Consider the following 23,983-nt stretch of genomic DNA (forward strand, 5'->3'; position numbering starts at 1 on the left):
GTGCAGGGCTTTTAAAGTGACAGCAAAGCAGCCAAGCACTCTTTGACACAGCTTATTCATGATGGTCTGGGACTGTCTAACAACAGTATTTGCTCTGGGCAGTGCAACATTATTCTTTGTTGGGTCCCTGGACCCTCAAGGATAGAAGGAATCGAGGTGACTGACTAGTTGGCAAAAATGTGGTTCCAGACTTTGGTTGGACCATGGCCTTTCTGTGGAATTTCTTGTAGGTAAGCATGTCATGGGCTCAACATTACTAAGTAGTGTCTAAAACAGTTTGTTGTCTTGTCTCCAACACTCTACACTAGTCAGGAGACAACTCAGATAGATGACGGGCTAGTTTCCATTTTTTCCCAACACCCACCAATTTTAACTTTTTCATACAACCACTTTTTCTACTTTTTACCATTTAACTCAAAGAGTTCAATTTATCAATAAATGTGTAGACTGCGGTATGTACTTACTCCTGTATATATAAGCCACAATTTTGAAATACTTGAATATTTTATTGAATTCTTCATATTAAATCGGTAATAGCATTGATTATATGGTAATAGCTACTTTTCTATAGGGAAATTCACTAAAACGAGGCGTAATAGGGTGATGGAGGCTGCATTAAATAATAAATAAGTTGTTTTTTACTCCCGATAAATACTTAAATATTAGAAAACTGACATTGCCTAAAATATGCCATGGTCAGGGAAAATAACAGAATAAGGTCAGGGAATACACTAAAGATTTTGTATGGGAACCCTGGATTAGTACTCAGAGGTATAAAAAATGACAGTTTATCCTGCAGCCTGGTAAATATTTATTGATCTAAATTCATAAAATTCTGTAAAATAGTTGAATAAAATGTATATCCTCTCCTGGTAGTCACTACTTGCTGTACAGGGCAGGGTAAGGCTTTTGACAGTTGGGTACTCTTGAGCGATCAACACACATATATTCAGTCTCAGAGAATCCTTGACCTTCAGGGCACGTCAAGTCTGTCATGTTGAAATCATTGTAGTACAAAGACGTTTTCGGGGAGCATTTGTAGTAGTTGGCACAATCATCGTCTTTGGGAAACAACCCAGCATGAGGACAGGTTGGAATACATTCTTGGTAGTTATAACTGAAAGTATAAGCTCCAATACATTTGTCAACTGTGGTCACTGTTCTGTTCAACCCGCAGTATATGTAATAATTGTAGCCTGGATACCCAAAGCCAAGTTTTGTTCCAGCATAGTAGCTTCGGCAATTTGCCGCTGTTAAATTCGCACAGTAGTAACTGTAGCTGACGCAGCTGTTGTATTCTACTAAATAGTAAGGGTAGGGCGACACACAAGCGTATTGGTATGCTACTTCGTCTTGACAATGATAGTAAATGGAGCAGTTGTAGGGGTCGGGAAAGAATCCGTTCCTCATGCATGTAAAGTTGTTGGAAACTGTAACATTGGGCAAATTGTAACATGCTGGGTCCACAATGCTGGAGCAAGTACCTGTGGTGAAGTTGCAGTAAGGCTGGTAAGAATCACACTTAAAGCGTTGAATCTCGTAAAGACCTTGACCGTCGGATGTAGGTGCACACACTCGGGCTGTGGTGCAGTCCAAACAAGAGTAGTCACTCTCACAGGATATGTTCACATTCTTAGGGGGGGTGTAAACAGAATGCTTCTGATGATGGTGTGATCTGCAGAGAGTTGAAGGGATCAAGACAACACAAAGCTGGAAACAGGAAAGTTGAATTACTAATAATGAATACTATACTGGTTCATGCTTTTGTATTCGTTTTGAAAAGGTCAAGTAGACGTCTTCTCATCCATGATTTGAAGCCTGTTTTGGAAGTACAGTAGAAACCCGGGTTAACTGAAACGGTTCCATAAAATAATACAGGGCTAAAATATAAGTAATATCAACGTATAAGTAACTTCAGTTATTTAGTTTAAAGTATTTTATACCCATTGTAACATTTCTGTAGCTCAAATAAAATAATGTATTATATAGATATTGTTTTAAATTTATATTCCAACTCACTGTGGTAATACATAGGCTATTTTTAGCATATGACAGGTTAACCAAAAATTAGTTATCCAAAACGGCTCTCCCCCCTTTATTTCGGTTAACCGGGGTTATACTGTATTTCATCTTGGTATTGTTAAGAGTGGGCTAATATCACCGACATGTTCCTAGTTGATTTCAGAGTACATCTTAAGGCTAGAAATTAAGTATGTACAATTTTTGGATTGAATTATTCATTTATTTACTTGTTCAATCAATATTGTTCTAGAGTACATGGTTCAACGGTCCTTGACATTAGGATTGAGGAATTGATTGTTTGCTTCTTGGCTGTGTTGAGTAACTGTGTTTCAAATTTCATCACAAACCATACAATATAAAATTACTGAAAAATTGTGTTTGTGAAAGTTCTAGTTTACTTTATATTTTCTATATAAATTATAATTAATGATAATGCCTTAAAACATCTAAATAATACATGGTGTCTGAAAAAATGCCAGAATTTTATAAGGTAATTGCTTCAAGCCTATTGAAGATAACTAAGGCATTTGTCAAATCAAAGTTAAAATAACTTATGTTTTGTTTCCTTGTATCAAGAGAGGAAATGTTTAACCTTGGCAAGTGCAAAACAGGTGTGCGGTAGCAGGCCGTTGTTGTGACTGACACGCCAGACTACGATGTTTATGGTATAACATCGTTAAATTAAATTAAATACACCCGATGACAAAGCAATTCGTTGCTCGTTTAATCAGTTTTGTGACACAGGAAGAGTTTTGAAAGGACATTCCTCTTGCCAGCCAAAAACAAGTTAAAGCAAAGTCGAAGAAAACCAACAATCCTGAATCAGAAGCCCGAGGAAGTCTTCAGTTAAACTTTTTTTTATACATAATTTGCCACCAGGATTGATTTATTGACATAAAATAAGTTCACTAACCTGACGTCAATCAGTCCTAAATTGTTGTGGATGGCTATAGTTTCGGGCTTAAAACTCCATTTTCAAATCTTCTCTTCAGTCGTCATATGTCAAACATATCTTCTTGCACTATCCGTCGTCAAAAATACTTCACACATAAAGAAACATTTATATTTACAAAATCATGTACAAGCGTGCGAGGCCGGCCAAGGACAAAACCAGAAGGCAGTGATTTTGTAAATATAAATGTTTCTTTATGTGTGAAGTATTTTTGACGACAGCTAGTGCAAGAAGATATGTTTGATATATGACGACTGAAGAGAAGATTTGAAAATGGGGTTTTAACCCCAAAACTATAGCCATCCACGACAATATAGGGCTGATTGATGACAGGTTAGTAACCTCATTTTAGTTCAGTTAAACATTCCTAATTCAACACGTCACAATGTTATTTGTAAAATATTGAGACTTAGTGCCTACAAAATTCAGTCAACACATCAACTTAAACCCACTGATCGCTCTAAGAGTACAAACTTTGTCAGTTTTATGTTCACATAAAGTCGATACCAATCAGAATTTCATTACATTTTTGAAATCCCTGCTTTCTTTTTGAACCCCGTATTTGCACTAGTTATCGCAAATAAAATGCAAAACTAACTAGCCTACGTATCTCAAAGATTTAACTTTCTTAACCTCATAGCCTTAGATAACGAAAGTGGATTCAACTCTGTAATAAACACTATGATGATAATTTTGATTCTGGAACAATTTATAACAAGACTAACCAGCAGTCATATGCTTACCGTCAGAGTAAAAAGCAGAACACCCATTGCGCTTTTAGACAACGGCCTGGCTCTTAAAGTTGTGTAAATGTTTGCCTTATTTAAAGGGCTGCAAATTGCTTTATCTCTTAAGTGAATTCCATTAAGTAAATAATCAGTTGTTGAGATTTTGCAATTGTATCTTTCTCAAACATCACAAGTGTAGTTTTAAAGGCACGGTCCATTATCATATTTTGACAAATCTTTCCTTAAGTGAATGGTATGAGTGGAGGAAAAGATTAGTTGTATTATATTTTTTTAACAATAATTACGCTATTTTTTTAACTCACATTTATTCTTTTGTATTTGTTGACCAATAGAAAAATTAAGCAATATTATGAAATGAAATGACGTAAAAACACAAAAGTGTGGAATATTGAGGTAATATACTCTAGCTAAGCAGCTTCATCGTTACTGACTGAGATTCTTTAGCCGAGACCATATTTTACTACAATCCCAATGATGACCTCGTAAACCATAGACTTCTCCTGAGCAAAATGAATGACATGGGGATTAGAGGCACAGCTCTCGACTGGTTTTTGTCCTACCTTGAAGAAGGTAGAAGCAGTATGTAACCTTACCTGCAGATGATGCCATGGGCCAATTTAGGAACCACGTCTTTTCTGAGGCAGTAGTGAGGATGGGTTTGTTCTGGGACCGATCCTCTTCCTTATGTTCATCATTAGTGTAAATGAGGCAAATGTATGCCTATTCGCAGACGACATTTCCCCTAGTGTGTCCAGACCAAGTATGGAGGAACTGGAACTTAATTGTCACCTTTATAGAATCAAACTCCCTTCTTCAGTAGGGTGAAGAAAATGACATCATCTTGAACACTCAAAAAACCCAAATCGTTCAATTTTCCATTTCCAACCGGTCAAAACGGCCCCACTGCTATGACTTGGAACATTCTTCCCAACAATACCACTATCTCTACTTTTTCAGAAATTCAGAAGTAAAATTCTTCGGTTTAGTTCTTGATTAAAACCTCAAATTCCACAGCCTCAGCAAGAAAGCCTCTTTCACACGAAGCGGCGCCGGACAAGCGTGTGTCTTCACTCTAGTACGGTTTCGTGCGGCGCGCGCCGTACGGTACTCCTAAATATTTATTATTTTCTGTTCAGTTGTGGCTTTATGAATGCTCCACTTATAAGTTCAAATTAAATGAATAGGATAATTTTAAATATAATAAACTAGTGCACATGTTTCTCGAATTTGAGCAATTGCAAAATATTAAAGGAGTTTTTTTACGAATAACTGTCACTATTTCCGTTGACGTGTGAGAGTCAACTCAGAGATAATGTAACCAACCACTCCACTCCAGTTATCGAAACTGGAAACGAACTCACTCTGAAAACGAACGCTCACTCCACTCCATCTATCGAAACTGAAAACAAAAACTCTTGTGTGTATCATGTGTGTACTATATGAACAGCTGTAATTAATACAAATTATTCGTCCGTTTAACTAAACAAAATCTTGTCTTCATAAGATATACATTGGGATTTTGATGGCCTGAGGGACAAAGCCCGAGGACTTTTACTACAGGAATTGGTGAAAACGCCCCCTTCACGTACACAACAAATACTTAATTTTGACACATCGTTTGTAAAAATCGGTTCATTATTAACGGAGGAGTAGTATTTCGTAGAAATCACCTTCACGTATTATATATAAGCATTCGTCATATCTGAAAATATTGTATTCTAGAAGTTAAAAAAATGTTTCATTACGTAAAAATTACTAAATTATTAATTTAATACTAAATATTCTCCTCTAGTTATTAAAGGAAAATTTTTGTTTTAATACTTTAAGTTGGTCGATTTACATTAGATTAACATAAAAATATATTTTTTGTAATAACTTTAAATATATTATTTTCCGATACAACGATATATCATTTCTTAATTAACTGTTGCACCCTCTTGGTCAGGGAGTTTGCCTAAAATGAGACAGCGTAGGGGTTGGGCCGTGCGGCGCGCGCCGCACCGTGTGAAAGCTCCCATAAGAACCAATGCACCTTCACCGAGTTGTCCGGCATGGACGCCGCGCGGCGCTGTCGTCCGGCTGAAGGTGCATCCGGCGGTAACTCGCGCACCGTGCGGTGAATTCGCCGCGCGCCGGACATTAGTGAAAACTTACTATCGATAGTCACACTATCGATAGTTCTCGATAGTTTTTTAAAAACTATCGATACTATCGATAGTACTATCGATAGTCACTCAAATGGAATTTTAATGCATATAATATTGTATATATCCTGCCTGCATGAGTTTAAACAATGGTTTCTACCTAGTCGAAGATAAAGCTGTATCAGAGTATTAATTTTAACAATTTATGAGTGACGCCCTGGAGCCCCCTTTATGTTTTTTTACAAAATATTACAACATTTGTATAAAATAACAATAAGTTTTTTTAAGGGTTACAACAATAAAAAAAGGAAAATTCTCTTACTATTTTCTTTTTATTATTCACTACAAAAATATTTTTTTACTCACATAGCATAAATAATATATATATATATATATATTATGACAATCTAAAACCATAGATCAGAGGAAAATACCGTATACTGGTGTCTACTTTGTATGCTAAAACCCACGAGGCAAATAAATGTACCCATAAGTCCGGTAGTGAATTAGCAAATGCCCCCGCTTTCAAATGTTTGAGAAGGTAGCCTACTTGTCTACCAAGCTTTTCTACAATGAATTAAAAAAAAATAGTCTATAATATTAACTATAGGTATGCATTAACAGACAAACAATGAAATGTAAGAGTACCAGATAATGATTTCTTTACTTAATTTAACGTAAAAAAAACTATCGATAGTCTCATCGATAGTATAATACTATCGACCCACTATCGATATTTTCAAACTATCGATACTATCGATAGTACTATCGATAGTAAGTTTTCACTACCGGACATAGTATGAAAGGACTCATATACTCCCATAGCCCTACGCCGGATCCGGCGGGCGCCGCACGGCGCGCGCCGCGTCGTGTGAAAGAGGCGAAAGTATCGGTGGGTATTCATGCTTAGACTTCTTAGCCAATCAGCCACCACTGATGTCCTGTTATAAGCAAATTATGAGCTTGTTTATCCTCATCTGACTTATGCTGTTCCTGCGTGGGTATGCGAAAGCAAAAGGACTCGATTTTGTTTAGGCTTCAGAGGAGGACAACCTGATTTGTGTTTTCTATTCCCAAACCAAAATCATGCAGAGCTTATTTCAGACCATTTACAATTTTAACCTCCCCATCTATTTATACCCTTGAAACTCTATCTTTCACCTTCTTTATTCAACTGAATTTTTACACAATTTTTGAAGGGATCTCAAACCTAGGCCTATACTTTGATGACATAATTTGCCAGGGTTCAACAATGGATGAGTGCAAAAGAAATCTACAGGCCTGTCTTCAAGGACTCTCAGACTTCGACTTACATATAAACAAACAGAAGTGTTATTTTTTTCAAGAACAGATAGAATGTATCTAGGACGAGTGGGAAAGCTCAATAAAATAAAGAAATCTCTTGTCAAAACTCAAGCTATTAAAGAAATGTCCCGAAAGTTGAAGAGTTACGACGATTCTTGGGAATGGTTTCCTACTACTCTCCAGATGCTTCAACTGTCACTTTTGCTTTACGACGTTAGTTACATACGCAAAATATAAGAAATGGGAATGGACACCAGAATGTGAAAAGGCTTTTCAACATATCAAAATTGAGCTCTGCAGTAACAGGATACTCTTACCTTTCGGTCCAAAACCATCATTAGTTCTCAACACGGATGCTTCACCTACTGGACTAGCTGCAGTTCTTAGCCACTTAATAGATGGAACCGAGACCATAATTGCTTATGCCTCACGTTCACTCACTGATACAGAATGTAATTATAGTCAACTATACCGGGAAGCATTGGCCTTGGTTTTCGGCGTCTCCCATTTCTATTACCATACGGGTCAAAAATAAAACCGTGACACACTATTGTACATCGGACCGATCTTCTTTTTGATCTTTCGCCAAAAAACCGCCTCCAGAGCGCTCATCTCCCTGCTCGGCCTGATGTCTGCATCGGTGTACCAGATCCCTTTGACCTCCCTTTCCCAGCTTGGTTCGGGGTCTTAATCGAGGAAAATGTCGATAGTGAGTCACCGTCTTCTTTTCAACGACTTCTTTTGTTCAGTAGCCAAGAATTTAAGAGAAGAAATTAATAGTGATAGAGATTGTTTTCATAATCAGTTTAATGAGCTTAAGTTGAGACTTATAACAAGCATCTCACTTCATTCTACACCCACTATTTTACCATTGTATGAATTTAATGATAGTTAATGATTTATTAAATATATGTTGTTTATTGTGGCCTTGGCAAGTGTTTCGCTTTGATGGATCTGCTATCTAAATGGAAAAAAATAAGTGCAATTTCCTTCTTAGATTGTCAGCCATTCGTATCAGTAGAAAGGTTTCTTGAAAGGACATTAGGTTTGTCAAAACTGACAGCTGGTATGATAAGTATAGTTACATCACTAAAATGTCATATTTTACCATCATCATAATTTGTTCATAGTCTCTGAGGCACTTATCTGTACACTTTAAGTAGTTTTCTGTAAACAATTACTGTAATCATATGGATACATGATTCAACTGTCCACACACGGGAAGAATGAGTGTGCACCTAGTTAGCTACCATGGTGGAAGGAAAAAATATAGGTGTGCTATTCCCGTCATATTCTGACATCACTCGGATTGCAAACAAAAGATCACCTGATTGTAACTGTCAAATTAGTATGTATTTGTTTTGATTTGGTTGTTATTGTTTTTATTACTATAAAAACAATAACTATGATACTGATACTGATTTGGTTATTGTTTTTATTACTATCAAAACAAATACATATACAGTACTAATTTGACAGTTGCAATCAGGTGATCTTTTGTTTGCAATCCGAGTGACGTCAGAATATGACGGGAATAGCACACCTATGTTTTTAGCGAATTTCCCTATAGGGAAGTAGCTATTACCGTAGGTGGCACGGTAAGACCTAGACCCGGGACCGATTTACTTTTTCATTTTGATGTCCCCAGAGGCCAAAAACACCATTCGTTCAAATCAATCAAATTTTGCTAATGGTTTTGAGTGAGTTTTGTTAATAGTGAGGATTTATTTGAATTAATACAAGCTACTACTATCACAAGAATGCAGGCAATAAAAAAGGTAACTTATTAGTTACCGGTACCTTAAATTATTAGTTGGGTCCTATAGTAATTATTGTATTCAATTAAAGTTCTTATACAAAAAATTTACAATAATAAAGAAATGGGTATGGTATGGTTGTTTTATTTTGTATACACAAACGCCATAGCGGTTTCTTACATGCTTTTAAGGTACAATAAAAAATAAAAAAAACATCAACCTGTTGTCAGATTGTACCATCAACAATCAAATAATTGTTAAAAACCTTACTTCTCTAGTTTTTAAGATTATACCACAAGGATAGTAAGAATCAATAGTAATAGCAAAGAGAATCAATATAGTAATAGCAAAGAGAAGCAATAGTAAGAATGGTTTTTGGCAGTAAAAACTGTGTTTATATTGGTAACTTTTTCATTTGTGAAAATAAATAAATGTGCTCTAATAATTTAATTAAAAAAGCTCATTTTCTCTGCTTTAGTTTTATTAAAATACACTATTATTTCTATTTACTAAATAAAATCCATGAAACATGTTTAACACAACATTTTCATGAAGAAACTACAATTGATTAAAATATTGTAAAGTATTTCCTTATTGAAATGAATTAAGTTTCAAGTGTGGGCCATTAAAATTGAGAGGAAGTGTAAGTGTTCATCTTGTCATATTGAAGATGTGCCAATTAACCCACTTAAAATGCGAAGTATAAAAATCCTCAAAACCAGAGGTTGATAGTGCAATTTCACTCGTAAAACGTAACTTCACTGAATTAAGATGGGCGCAATACCATTGGCATTTATGGTGAGTGTTGCATGAAAATTTGAATTATTTATTGTTGTACTAATCCATACAATACAAAACAATGTGATGAGTTAATTGTTATTGTATCCAAAATAATAGATTAAAAAGGAGTGTTGCTGAAGGTCTAAGTCCCGGAAGGTCTAATTAGACCTTCGACACACATTTTGCAGTTTGTACTTGTTGCTGAGGGTCTAATCTGGTAGTATGTCGAAGGTCTAAGTCCCGGAAGGTCTAAGAGTACAGTCAATGCCAAAAACTCATCCACTGATACTGTTTTAGACCTTGCGGGATTAGACTTTGGGGACACAATGTATATTTTGTAAATAAATTATTATAAAATTAGAGTTGCTGAAGGTCTAATTCCCTGAAGGTCTAAGATTCGAGTGCCAGAAGGTCTAAGATTCGAGTCCCGGAAGGTCTAAGATTCTAGTCCCTGAAGGTCTAATTCCCTGAAGGTCTAAGATTCGAGTCCCTGAAGGTCTAAGATTCGAGTCCCGGAAGGTCTAAGATTCGAGTCCCTGAAGGTCTAATTCCCTGAAGGTCTAAGACTCGAGTCCCTGAAGGTCTAAGATTCGAGTACCGGAAGGTCTAAGATTCGAGTGCCGGAAGGTCTAAGATTCGAGTCCCGGAAGGTCTAAGATGCGGGCGGGCATTGCGTCGCCAGAGATGAAGGCTACACAAGCAGGCAATAACGCAACAGCTTTTAGAGTTGTAATATTCTTAGTGATAGTTTTAACAACTCTCACGTCTTTTTTTGCTAGCTCGTTATTACAAGTACGATGGAGATATAAAAAAATCCTTATTTATATTATATTATTGACTATTGGATACTTTAATTTTTGTTACTGGCATAGTTGCTGGGCCATCGCAGTTGCTATAGCTCAGAATAAATCATTACATCAGTATAAATTGGTAATTAAAAACCATTGTGCAATCGCCATAAATAAGTTAAATAAGTTCGGCAGAAATAAGTTAAAGTTGGTGTTAAAATAACATCGTTAGTTTCCTTGGTGTTCAGGATTCTGTTTTGTTTATTTCAGCTTATCTTAGCCAATAAATAGTTTCATCCATTGACTTTATACCACACATATAGTCAATGTTTCATCTTACTAATATTATAAATCTAAAAGTTTGTGAATTTTTGCGTGCGTGCGTATAAGGCCGGTTCCGAGGCGATCGATGTGATTTTCCACCGTGGGTCCGAGGTCCCTGCTTGTTTCGAGGTCCTGGTGCGGGACCTCAGATCCAAATACAACCGAAAACGTGTTCGTTGCCAGAGAATAATTTTAATATCAATATTAAGTGATTTTGAGCGAGACCTTGGAACCCTAATGGAATGTTTAAAACTTCTTCACGGAATTTCCGATAGGAACGTAGCGATAGTTTTTATACTTGTACACAGTGTGGCATGTGACATAAAATCACATTCTTCGCGGGAACCGATGTCCGTGTCCGTTTCTCTCACATATAATGTATACACTATACACCCTCTGATACATCCTTCAACTGGAAGCAGAGGCTCCCCTTTAACCCCCACCTCCACCTCTCTCCAAGATGACATCGTATTTCAGATATCATATCACTAACGGCAGTCGGCAGTCCGAATGGAATGGGAACAGTTGCTATTCAACACCTCACGAGAACGTTGTTTCCAAGCTGTGCTCGTTTGTTTCCTAGACGAATAACAGTAGTAAAATTAAAGAACAAGTATCTTGGTTCTATTATACCTCATAACTGTAATTATTAGTACTCACGTGGTGTGCATAACTTCATAATGCACATGTTACACTGTTCTACTTTATTTACAATTAATATTAAATTCATCATTTTATGTAAAAATGTTTTAATATATTACCTGATACGTTCCCAAGGTCATGCTCCTTACTGAATTTACTAAGCCAGGAACAATTAATCAACGTACCCATGGTAAAACTTAGACCCGGAACCTATTAAGTTTGACGCGAAAAACATAAAGTGTGCTATTTCTTTCTAAACAATTTTATGAAGCTTATAAATCAAAAATTTTTTGGACGTTTTGTTATGCGCTTCATGGTAAACTAGCTACAGAGCCAGTTGGGATTTTAATACGACGACCTTTAGTAAAATAATGGTTATAAAATCCATAAACAACTTAACTCACAAATATTAATGGTACAGATTAAGCAAATTACATTAGAACAACACACCTAACACAAGGAATGCACTTTAAACACAAATACAAATTGTTAACAACAACATTTAACCAAAGAAAATTCATTTAAATAACACTATAACAATAAGCTGTTAAACTATTAACAGCTGTTACGTATGATTAGATTATGTATGCATGATGGTAAACCAATTATTGCCATCTATTAAAATTATTGGTTTTTGTTTTCCACGTAGGGTTAGCTCTTCTACCCAACCGGTTTTCATAGTTTTGGCCTTAAACTAAAGGTGGATGCACCACAAATTTGACATTAACCATCGGGCATCGACATTACTGTAATTTTTACTGTTTTCGAGTTAGTTTGGCTCTTCCACTCGACCCATTTTCATACTTCTATATCTTGGATATGGAATGTAAGTTTAAGATTATTACACATTTAAATTATCCTGATCGTTCAATCCAATGTGCATTCGATCAAATAACAATTCAAATAATTCGATTTATAACTTGTCGTGGCCTTGTGTATGCACGCGTATTTTGTTGACTTTGATAATTGAAAAAGGTTGATTAATTTGAAAAGATTTATTTGACAATACATAATTGATTGATACAAAATGTGTAATGTTGTTGATGACTTATTTAACACTAATTATTAATAATAACACATGGTTAGATGTTTACTTATTGCCAACATAGGATAACAATCTATTACTTATTTAATACGCAAGCAGGTTTTTTGTGACAATTACTCCTCCGAAACTACTTAACCGATTTACATGTTCTTGGTGTCATTGGAAAGAGCGTAACGTGAAGTTGTGCAGGAAACTTTCTTTTTAGGGAAATAATTAGGGGGTGAGGCCCTGGGGCCCTTTTAAGTTTCGTATTTCTCCATAAGATTAACATGGGAAACAAATATTGTTATGAAACTCCAGCTGTTATCAGAAATTAAAAGTGAAAAGAAGAACATATGTTAATTGTAAACAGTCAAAAAGTTTGCTAATTTTACAGTTAGTTTGCCACAAACATTTACTTACTCGGTTCAAATGAAATAGTTACTATTTGAATTTGGGTTGCCGTAATTATTACAATGGGAAAAAACGAGAGAGCCTGGATAAATTGATATACTAATAAAAAGAAAACTGAATTAACACTGTGCTGCATTTCTTAGTAATAATTGAAAGAGACGATTTGCAAACTATGGAAACATAGGAAAGTCATAGAACACCACCAAGGGGAAGAAATATAAATAATGTGTGTTATTAACACTAAAAAACAAAATCAGCTTTTGAAAAATGATAAGATATTTACAAGAAATGTTGATTATATCGATCTGTTATGTACATCTTGAGTATTCCATAATCTTTGAGTCGAATCTTTTATAGTCATAAAAAAATATGACTGTTATTCGTTTTAAAATAACGCCTGTAATACTTAGCAATTGCTCGATTTCGAGCAACAGGGACACTAGTTAATTATAAAACATGTTGTTGATATAGTATAAAATGTACAGTCAAATTCAAAAATTATATTCTCTACTTGTTAGTCTACTTATAGAGCTAACTGTACCCGTTGGATTGAATGAACAGTGGAGTGAATGAACAGGCAAATAATTTGTAAAATTACTTTTTGGAGTGAACCATCTTGGAGTGAATGAAACATCTCGAAAATTACAACTCTAAAAGTTGTTGCGTTATTGCCTGCTTGTATAGCCTTCATCTATGGCGACGCAATGCCCGCCCACATCTTAGACCTTCCGGGACTCGAATCTTAGACCTTCCGGAACTCGAATCTTAGACCTTCCGGGAATCGAATCTTAGACTTTCCGGGATTCGAATCTTAGACCTTCCGGGACTTGAATCTTAGACCTTCCGGGAATTAGACCTTCAGCAACTCTCATTTTATAAACATTTATTTAAAAAAGTTACATTGTGTGCCCAAGGTCTAATCCCGCAAGGTCTAAAACAGTATCAGTGGATGAGTTTTTTGCATTGACTGTACTCTTAGACCTTCCGGGACTTAGACCTTCGACATACTATCAGATTAGATCCTCAGCAACAAGTACAAACTGCAAAATGTGTGTCGAAGGTCTAATTAGACCTTCCGGGAATTAGACCTTCAGCAACTGATCCGATTAAAACATCTTAGTTTTAACGCTACTAACACTCAGATTATTATAGATTTGACTAATTAAGATTATTTAACTGAGATATTTGCTACTATTACCATTTTAGACCATTATCTTCAATCAAAAATCCTTCAAGTATGGTTAGTTCTTCAGAGTCGTAGATGTTATTTTATATGTTTCACAATACATTACCACAATGTTGAAACATCAAAATGTTTCAAGGTAAAGATGAATTAAATGATGGGAAAGTGTTGAATGAATGATATCACTCCTATATTGTAATTGACAAGGATCAGTGTTTTAGTTAGGACCATCGGTTAGACATCCCCATCAGCTAGGTCCAGTGTATAACTAATATTGAGTTTTCAATCTTGAAACTCGCTGATTGACTCTTGTGTAAATCTACCCAAGCAGAAGGTTTTGCTATTTAATTCCTGATAAGAACCCTGTTGGTGGTTTTGTCATTTCAGATTCGGTTTTGACACATCACTAGTATATTTAGTCTCTACAAATAGCCTGTGTCACTCTTTCTTCTTTCCTGAAATCCTCCCAACCTAACCGCTTATAGCAATTCTAAATACTTGTAACCATAAATTTAAAAACATTGATTGTATGCTGTAATCACATTTGCCTTTCTTTTCAGATTTTACTGTTTATTGCATTTTCTACTCAAACTGATGCACGTAGAAGGAATTTTAAACACAGATCCTCTACTACTACACCTACTACAACAGAAGGCTTCACTACTACAACAGAAGGCTTCACTACTACAACATCAGACATACCTATTACAACACCAGACAGAACTACTACAACACCTGATGTAACTACTACAACAGAAGACATAACTACTACAACACCATACCCAACAACTACTACAACACCATGCTTCACTACTACAACATCAGACATACCTATTACAACACCAGACAGAACTACTACAACACCTGATGTAACTACTACAACAGAAGACATAACTACTACAACACCATACCCAACAACTACTACAACACCATATGTAACTACTACAACACCTGACGTAACTACTACAACATCAGACATAACTACAACACCAGAAATAAATACTACAACACCTGACGTAACTACTACAACACCATACCCGACAACTACCACCCCAGAGACCACTTCTGCAGATCCTAGTGGTCAGTGTACTAGAGAATATTCCTGCCTCAACTGTACGGCCGCTCGAATCTGCGCACCCTCTTTTGACGCTCTCAGTCTCTACGAGGTGAAACGCTTCACTTGCCCGTCAGAGATGCCTTACTGTAACTACACCACTGGCACATGCTCCAACTACGTCGATCCTCAATGCTCCGACATTCCTCACAACGGTTCAAACTTTATCTGCATGCGCGACGGGTATTTCCCCGATCCGCAGTTCTGTTCCGTGTACTACCATTGCCAAGAGGACGTGGCCACCAAATACATCTGTGAGTACCCTCTGCAATACAACCCCTACACTCAGGACTGTGAAAATGAAAATTGGTTTTGTACTGATATGGAAGAGAAGTGCCGGGATTATTATTCTGGTATCAAACTGATGTTTGGCGACGTGCAAAACTACTTTGTCTACTGTGAAAACAACTCTGTGATCACTGTGGACCGGTGCATCGGAGCTTACAAGTTCAACTTCAACTCTCAGCTTTGCGTCCCCACTTGTCCTCACGAAGGGTTGTTCCCGAAAGACGACGATTGCGCCAACTACTACCAATGCTCGCCGAGGTCTCACATCAAGTCCAGTGGGTACATTATGACAGACCTTACCTGCCAGGAAGGTCAAGGATTTTCAGAGTCATCCTATCAATGTGTTGACCGTTCTTTGGCGTCCAATTGTAACATATCTTACCCAGATCTCTATAATAAGTAACACCATGAAAGTAGATTTTTTAGAACTGATATTGTTATAAACTATCTATAATTAGCCTTCTAAAGTTGTTTTAACTTCCTTATACTAATAAAAATAATGTTGACAAAATTGTTTTTCTTTTCATAAAAGCCTATAAGTATCCTGCTTATATATAATACGTGAAGGCTTTTTCTACGAAACATTATTCCTCTGTTAATAATGATGGATAGATTTTTACAAACAATGTGTCAAAATTAAGTATTTTTTGTGTAGATGCCCCCTTTCACCAATTCCTGTAATAAAAGTCCTCGGGCTTTGCCCCACAGGCCATCAAAATCCCAATGTATTTCTTATGATGAAAAGATAATAATTTGTATTAATTACAGCTGTTCATAGGAAAAACATGATACACACAAGAGCATTCGTTTTCAGAGTGAGTTCGTTTTCAGTTTCGATAACTGGAGTGGAGTGATTGATTATATTATCTTTGAGTTGACTCTCTTAAGTCATCGGAAATTATGACTGTTATTCGTTTTGAAATAAAACGTTAATTCTTGCAATTGCTCAAATTCGAGCAACAGGTGCACTAGTCATTACAATATGTTTTGAAAAAATAGCTTACACCAACTTATTCAAGACTTACATAGGTACTCACAACTATTTTTTTTTCTAATAAATTTACAGCTAACACATAAATATGATCAGCTGGTTTATTGGTTTCAAAATAAATGTAATGAAAAGAACATGAGTTTTATTAGCAAAATAATTTAAACTATTAATTTTGAACAACCAACTTATTCAAGACTTACATAGGTACTCACAACTATTTTTTTTTCTAATAAATTTACAGCTAACACATAAATAAACATACTTTAATTTTTACATATTTTATTTGTTTTATCTCCTTCACATGGAACTACTGGATACTTTTTGTTAGCTAAAGAATGGTGTTTAAGATGTTTGGTTAGCAATTCATTCTGTTGCTTTAAGTTTTATGGTCGTTATGTTTTGAAAAAATAGCTTACACCAACTTATTCAAGACTTACATAGGTACTCACAACTATTTTTTTTCTAATAAATTTACAGCTAACACATAAATATGATCAGCTGGTTTATTGGTTTCAAAATAAATGTAATGAAAAGAACATGAGTTTTATTAGCAAAATAATTTAAACTATTAATTTTGAACAACCAACTTATTCAAGACTTACATAGGTACTCACAACTATTTTTTTTTCTAATAAATTTACAGCTAACACATAAATAAACATACTTTAATTTTTACATATTTTATTTGTTTTATCTCCTTCACATGGAACTACTGGATACTTTTTGTTAGCTAAAGAATGGTGTTTAAGATGTTTGGTTAGCAATTCATTCTGTTGCTTTAAGTTTTATGGTCGTTTGATGGATGTGATGACATTACCATTCATGTTGGAAATCTGGCATGGACATGGAACCATAAATTTAATTAGAGGCAGCAGCTTACCACGAATCACGGGCCCAAGAAGCCAGCTTTGATGAATGCAAACATTAATTAAATCATTATTACTGTGGAATTATTACCTTTTAATCTATATATTAACTGTTGAGGATTTTATATAGTATTGTTTTGCTCGTGTTATATAATCAAATATCTTTTTAATGTATCTTTTTATATATCAGCTGCTTGATTATGTTGTTGTTCTAATATGTTCACAGTTTGAAGTGTTAATGTTTTAATATTTTTCCTTTTGACATCAAAAGTATTTTATGTATTTTATTCCCTCGTTTCATCATTAACTAACCGACCAAAGTTGACCAAACTCAACATGAAGGACTAATTAAGGTAATATTGATATCTAAATGCTGACACTGAAGTTAACCCTTAGAGTGCCAGACGAGAAATAAAAGTAACGCTCAAAAAATGCCGATGATTTTTCCCGAGGGTCACGCTAAAAATGCCGAGCGCGATCTGGCGATTTTTAGGTTAAAATTTCGTAAAAATCGAATTTTTGATATTTCGACCAACGAAAATCGATGTATCGCATCTAGTAACTTTCGACTCAATGTTAATATATGGGTTAAAAGAATCCGAGTATCCATTCGGTTGTTATGACAACTGTTCGATCATTACGAAACGTCCGGTCAGCCGGACGTTGGCACTTTTGGCTCATTTTAAAAACGACCGGTTCCCCGGACGTCGGCACTCAAAGGGTTAAAATGGACGCTATAAATTTTTGACCCTGAAATAAATATATGCAAAATTTTGAATAACTTATGATTTAACAACCATAAATCATAACACATGCCATAAATCATAACCTGTGAATCTACTCAGCCATGTTGTCTCTTCCGTAGTTCCCCGCTGACGAATCGGCCATCAGATCGCCGTAGTTCTGATCTTGGTCCCGTGGTCCACAACGACGTGACGCGTTTACTCGTTTACAGCGTCTTCGTCAAATGGCTTAACGTAAAAACTATTCATACCTTTGGCGTGAGCTCCACAAAGCCATCAAATGAAACGGCCTGATGGCCACAGTCTGGATGAGTTCCGATAATGTATTAACTTTTGAAAGTTGTACAGGATCATCAAAGATAGCTGTGAAAATAATGCTATGATCGAGTAACAATAAAAAATAAAATCACTTTTTAAAAAGTGGTTTCAAATTTAACATGGAAGGTTTGAATCATAAAATTTCAACCTCACACAATAACAGCAAACAAGTACGGTACTTAAAAATATGTCTAATAACACTTGTAATAATATATTTACACTTACACTGTTGACTCACATTAAAAGTGGTATTAGACATATTTTTATGTACGAATTTTATGTATTTTATGTACAAATTTTGTTGTGTGAGCCAGTTTCTATAGCTTACAATAAATAGTGTGTTGTGAATGTTCTTTTTCACAACACACTAGCCGTTTTACAAAAGTTTTTTGGAGGCCGAATGATATGTAGGTATTGTTGTCTATACCAACTGTCATCGTTACTTGGGGACCGAGCATTCTACATCCCTAGGGCCTAAAATCTGCTGCATATTTAATACAAAATCAGTATCCATAGCATTGAAAATACTTGTTTTATTGTCACCGCTGCCTAGCAACTATTTATTATTATTTTTGCTGATTCTTCAAATTATTTCTTCACATAACCTTAGATTTGTAGTTTTTTGACTGTTAGTGTGCACTATTATTGTGGTAAATAATGGTAATAGAGGACACCAGTGTGGGGACAGTGTTGAAATAGCGTTTGTACCACAGACCAAAATGGTTTTTGGCCAGAGGTACGAAAAAATTGTGACAGCTGGTCTATAGATGAGATGTCTACTTTATAATATCCAGTAGTCAATGCTGTGATTCATAAAACTACAAAATGTTTGGTGTGAACCAATGAACACTACGAATTAACAGCCATTAAATAGATTCTGTATATTCTATTCTAAAAACTTTTCTATAGTTTAACTAAGGTTGTATGAATCTTTTACACCTTTACTGTGTAAAAACGCTCCTTATCATCAGCCCAATGGATAGAAACCAGCCAAGGATTCGAGAAAAGAAGAATGTTGCAGAGGAGACTTGATGAGCCACGATCCTGAGTGGAGCTCCTGTTCCGTTCATAATCTTCATCGGCATGACAATCAACTGAAAGCCTCGTGGTGGTAGACCTGCGTCCGCTAGTGCTAGGTTCTCCATCAGGTAGATGTTGGCAGCAGTGAGCACCTGGTGTGCTATAAACTCAGGGTTGGCACCCCTGTCAATGCTAGGAGTGTCCACTCCTACTCCAACTACTTTACCTGAATCCACCATCCACTTGGCTGCATCTGCAAAACAAGATGGAGTAAATGGACCTAGCTATTCTTGATTGGACTTTTAAATAGGTACAAGCTGCTATACCCGTGCTTTGCAACGGGAAGAAAATGTGACCTAGAGAGCTATTCAAGTGGTGCTGATGTGTGTTTTAAAATACAGCAACTCTATGACTTAGTTTAAAAATATAAACTGATTTAAAAGTGTAATCTTACTTTCAAACCCCTTACTTTCGATGTTAATAGATCCAAAAGAACATACCTCCATACGGACACATACCTTAGCATCAATTTCTTCATATTGCTGCTTCATGAATGACATGTTTTACCATAATTCTTCAATTTTAGTAAAGCCTCTTTCCATGTAGCTTACTATATAAATTACAAAATAAAAACTTTGAGCAATACTTAAACAAAACTTAATACAACCTTTCTTTAAAACCAAACGTAACCCTCCTCAATCTTCATTTTTCTAGTAAATAAACAAACACCAATTCATTGCACTGACCAGCTGTTTCATGAACTAAATTGAATTACATCATTTGAACTTTGGAAATATGCCAGGGGTAGCCCTTTGGAAATTAGCCTGTGGGGCAGAGCCCTTAGGACATTCGTCCATATCAATACTTTTCGGCAAATCTACACACTCTAAGCTTCATTTTGATGTGCCATATGCCTATATTTTTATTTGGTAAATGACCTTAACCGTTTACATAAAATTTGATTGTATCACTTTAATAATATAATAGATCCTAGTAATCAGCTGGTCTTAGCACAGTTTATTGCCAGTAATTGACTGAGCTGAGAGCCATTCCAAATTCACTTATTAATCTGAAAGTTAGCTGCACAGAACACTAAACTGTGGTTAAGTGGTCCTGAAAAATATAAGACTCTTTCTGATTGATCCTGGCCGTCCTTGATCATTATGGGATTTTTACAGAGATGGCCAAGGCTAAAGAACCTCATCCTTGACAGAAGAGAAAAAGAGTCCTTAACGAATTAGTGCAATTTACATTTTACCAGCTCCTTTCTAATTTTACATGGTTGATTGATATAACAGTAAAATTTTTTGTATAATTAGTTAGTTTATTACTTGTTCTATAGAAAATCAGAAGACTGTTTTGGTGAGTGTTTTATGCTTCCTTACAACTAAGTGTGTTTTGCAAAAAAATTTCTGAATTTTACTTTGTTTACGTAAGGTATTTAAAAATACTTTTAATAATTTGAATAAATAGTTAAATATAATGGTAAAAGACGTTTTAGGAAGTTAACACATTGATGCTGACAGTGTTTTCCAAATGTAATGCAAAGTAGCTTAAATAATATAATCCAGGAAAACCGATTTAAAGTAATTGTCTTGAAAAAATTAAGGCTGACTATGGTCCATAGCCAATAAAATCATAAAATTATTAATCTAGTGTCTGGTTTATTAAAAATTCTGCAGCCATGTCTTGCCATTGAGTATTGGGATAAATTTGTACCTACTACAATGTAACATTTTATTTTTGGAATGATTAACTACCTATACTAAAATAGTTAACTCTTACCTTTTGAAACTCCTGGAAAATGGATATCCGATTCATTATCAGCCACCATACCAAAATATTCCGTTTTGTTTGAGTATTTTTTAGCCCAACCAAAATTGAAAATTATTGCAACAGGATCTGGTAAAGGGCCGTAGTTTTGTTCCCAGTCAACTAAATCTTTAACCTTAACCTCGGTGTCGGGATCTTTAGCTGCAGCAGCCCCCATATCAATCATCACACCTGAAAATAGTTATTATTTCAGTGACAATTAAAAAAAACCATTGAAGATTTGTCCAAGCAATTACTGAATATTGCTAATGGCCGTGTCTGTCTATAAGCCAAAGTTGAATAATTAAATTTTGTCTAACCGAAATAGTTTTTCACCACTCTGTTTTTATTAGTTTGAAATGAAGAAAATTGTCTAACCAATATTGTAGACGGAACAAGTGTAAAAGTCAAGTTTGTTCTACCAGTTATAAATCAAGAACAGCTGGACTCATTTGCATGGCTTTTGTTGATTTGTACCTGATATTTTGAAGGCAAAATAACAAAAGTTGCAATAGCTTTTGGACCGTAACTCTTACAGCAATGGGAGGTTTTATACTAATTATGAAAATTACAAATCTGAAATATGGTTCTATCATCAGAAGAGAAACACTAGTAAAGGATTTCCATTCTTTCAGGCACTTTTCACTTTCACCTGAAGAAGGGATTAGAATCCAGGGCTCGCAGTACTGTGAAAACGTCTTTTTCACTACATTCCTCAAATACTGTAATTATAACACACTTAAGAGTCCTTTGAGACTAGTGGCTAACTACAATGTTTTTCACCACACTACGATGTAATTTTTAGCTGTCTTACAAACGTTTATTGGAGGCCGAAAGCAACGTATTCCTGTCTAGCCAGCTGTCATCGTCATTTCGGGACCGAGCAGATTATTTTCTAAGGGGTCCATTGAAGCTAACGGCCTTCTTGGATTTGCCCTTTATAAGAGCATGTTAATTTTGTAAATTTCAAACAGCCGCTGAAGAGTTAATTATTATCTCAAAATATTTTTTTCCAACACCATATTGATTGTAATTTAAATATCTAGTGAACTGTGAGATTAGAAACTTTCTTTGTAGCTTTATAATTGTTTTACGAGTTAGAACGTCTAGGTTACAAGGACTCTGGGTCTATCCATTGTAAGTTGACTAATTATTGACTAATAAATACTTGAATTAAATTCACAAGACAAAATATCTTAAATCTATAAAGCTTAACCTGATACAATGAGTCTATCCAGAGGAATATCCCCCACTTTCCATCCACTGGGATTGAAGTGGAAGGGTGCATCTAGGTGGGTTCCACCATGTTCAGCTGCAGCAAACTTCTTTGCCAACATATAGAAGGGATCCTCTTCATGGACTACTTCTGACAAGTTGAACTCTGGCATTCCGAACCAGTAGATGGTTTTCTCATCAAAACCATGACTGAGATCAACTGTCCTGTTCAAAGCCGAACACGCTTGTATAATAAACACAACACCCAGGAAACGCATGTTAGTTACAGCAAAAACAATGTTATGGTGTTAAACAGTATTATTAGCTTGAAAATAATCCTTTGGTTATGTAAATACCGGTAATCTGTTTACCTTGGGCTTAACTTAATTGCAGGTTTGACTAGATAAGAATGACTCATACACTATCTTCGTCTTGATAGTTCAACTGGTGACAAGAATTAGAACTTAGAAGTATATAAAATAAATGCAGGTTAAATTGTTTCATAATGTTGGATAGAAGTTGTACAGTTGTTTTAGCTAGGTACTAAAATACAGTACCAAAAAATGATGAACTATATTTTTTATAGAATGTCAACAACTTTGACACTTTAAAACAAATTACACATTCAAATATAAGTTATGTCTTTTACTATACTTTTTTATGGATGACAAAGCTAATGAAAAATTGACCACTTTTTCTGTTATTTTCCACAAATAAAATGTAGCTTCAACATGATAGAATCTATAGACAGATTATGCATGGATATTTGCATTGCATTATACTAATGCAAATACGTATGCATAATCTATGTATAACTGATCGCATTCATGGTATCAGTTGACATCAGCTGATGTCAGTGAACCTTCAGTGATGTCCGTAAACCTTCACTTAACTCAATTGATATAATTTAGAGTGATCAGTGGACATCAACTGATATCAGTCAAAAAACAGCTGATGGTAAGTTGATGTCAGTTGAAATCATTATTATTATTATTTTTATATAATTCAAAAATTAGCTGATGTCATATTTTCACTAGGGACACTTGTCTTGTTACAAACACAATTTATTACGTCTAACTGGAGGTGGCTGTGCTCGAAGAGATGGCGCACACAGTGAATATAGGGAACGCAACCCTAAACCAGTATCATCCGCGGTCATTTGACAGAGTAAAGGTTTTTAGTAAAGCTGCAAAAGGACCAGTATGTTACTTCTGGCCAAGAAATAATTACGGACAATATTGTTTGTCCAGAAGTTCTATGAATTTTTTTTACAATTATCCGTGTGAATTATTTTGATAAGGAAATAAAGGACTTTGGTTGAAATAACGGTACATATCAAAAGACGTTTTTTTAATAAATGTTTGTTTCACTTTTTTATGCACGAGTTCATATTGTATTGGAAAAACCAATTACGAAGTTATGTAGGCCTACAGGATTCGCTTGAAAAAATTACAAGTGATAGTTAATGATTATCACATAAAAATAGATATTTTCAACTTAACTCGGAGCAATAGAAGATCATAAATTAATTC

The 23,983-nt window shown here is 35.3% G+C and overlaps 3 protein-coding genes across 3 annotated transcripts; 1 reads left to right on the forward strand and 2 right to left on the reverse strand.

The window, feature by feature from the left end:
- Positions 1–798: 798 nt before the first annotated feature.
- Positions 799–3,826, reverse strand: LOC128992302 (uncharacterized). Its single transcript, XM_054415798.1, has 2 exons — positions 3,718–3,826; positions 799–1,710 (listed from the first exon to the last, which is right to left on the reverse strand). Exons 1-2 carry the CDS (start codon positions 3,742–3,744, stop codon positions 880–882), a joined length of 858 nt encoding a protein of 285 aa, XP_054271773.1. The 5' UTR covers positions 3,745–3,826; the 3' UTR covers positions 799–879.
- Positions 3,827–9,652: 5,826 nt separating this feature from the next.
- On the forward strand, positions 9,653–15,997 carry LOC128992116 (mucin-2-like). The gene is made up of 2 exons (XM_054415535.1): positions 9,653–9,727; positions 14,645–15,997. The coding sequence occupies exons 1-2, from the start codon at positions 9,701–9,703 to the stop codon at positions 15,887–15,889; spliced, it is 1,272 nt and encodes a 423-aa protein (XP_054271510.1). The 5' UTR covers positions 9,653–9,700; the 3' UTR covers positions 15,890–15,997.
- A 600-nt stretch (positions 15,998–16,597) lies between these two features.
- LOC128993372 (isatin hydrolase-like) lies at positions 16,598–22,765 on the reverse strand. Its single transcript, XM_054417234.1, has 3 exons — positions 22,453–22,765; positions 21,210–21,428; positions 16,598–19,677 (listed from the first exon to the last, which is right to left on the reverse strand). The coding sequence occupies exons 1-3, from the start codon at positions 22,727–22,729 to the stop codon at positions 19,346–19,348; spliced, it is 828 nt and encodes a 275-aa protein (XP_054273209.1). The 5' UTR covers positions 22,730–22,765; the 3' UTR covers positions 16,598–19,345.
- Between the last annotated feature and the right edge of the window lie 1,218 nt (positions 22,766–23,983).

Source organism: Macrosteles quadrilineatus, unplaced genomic scaffold (assembly GCF_028750875.1).
Source record: "Macrosteles quadrilineatus isolate MER2022 unplaced genomic scaffold, UCM_ALF_1.0 Scaffold_4__1_contigs__length_99947679, whole genome shotgun sequence".
NCBI classification, from domain to species: domain Eukaryota; kingdom Metazoa; phylum Arthropoda; class Insecta; order Hemiptera; family Cicadellidae; genus Macrosteles; species Macrosteles quadrilineatus.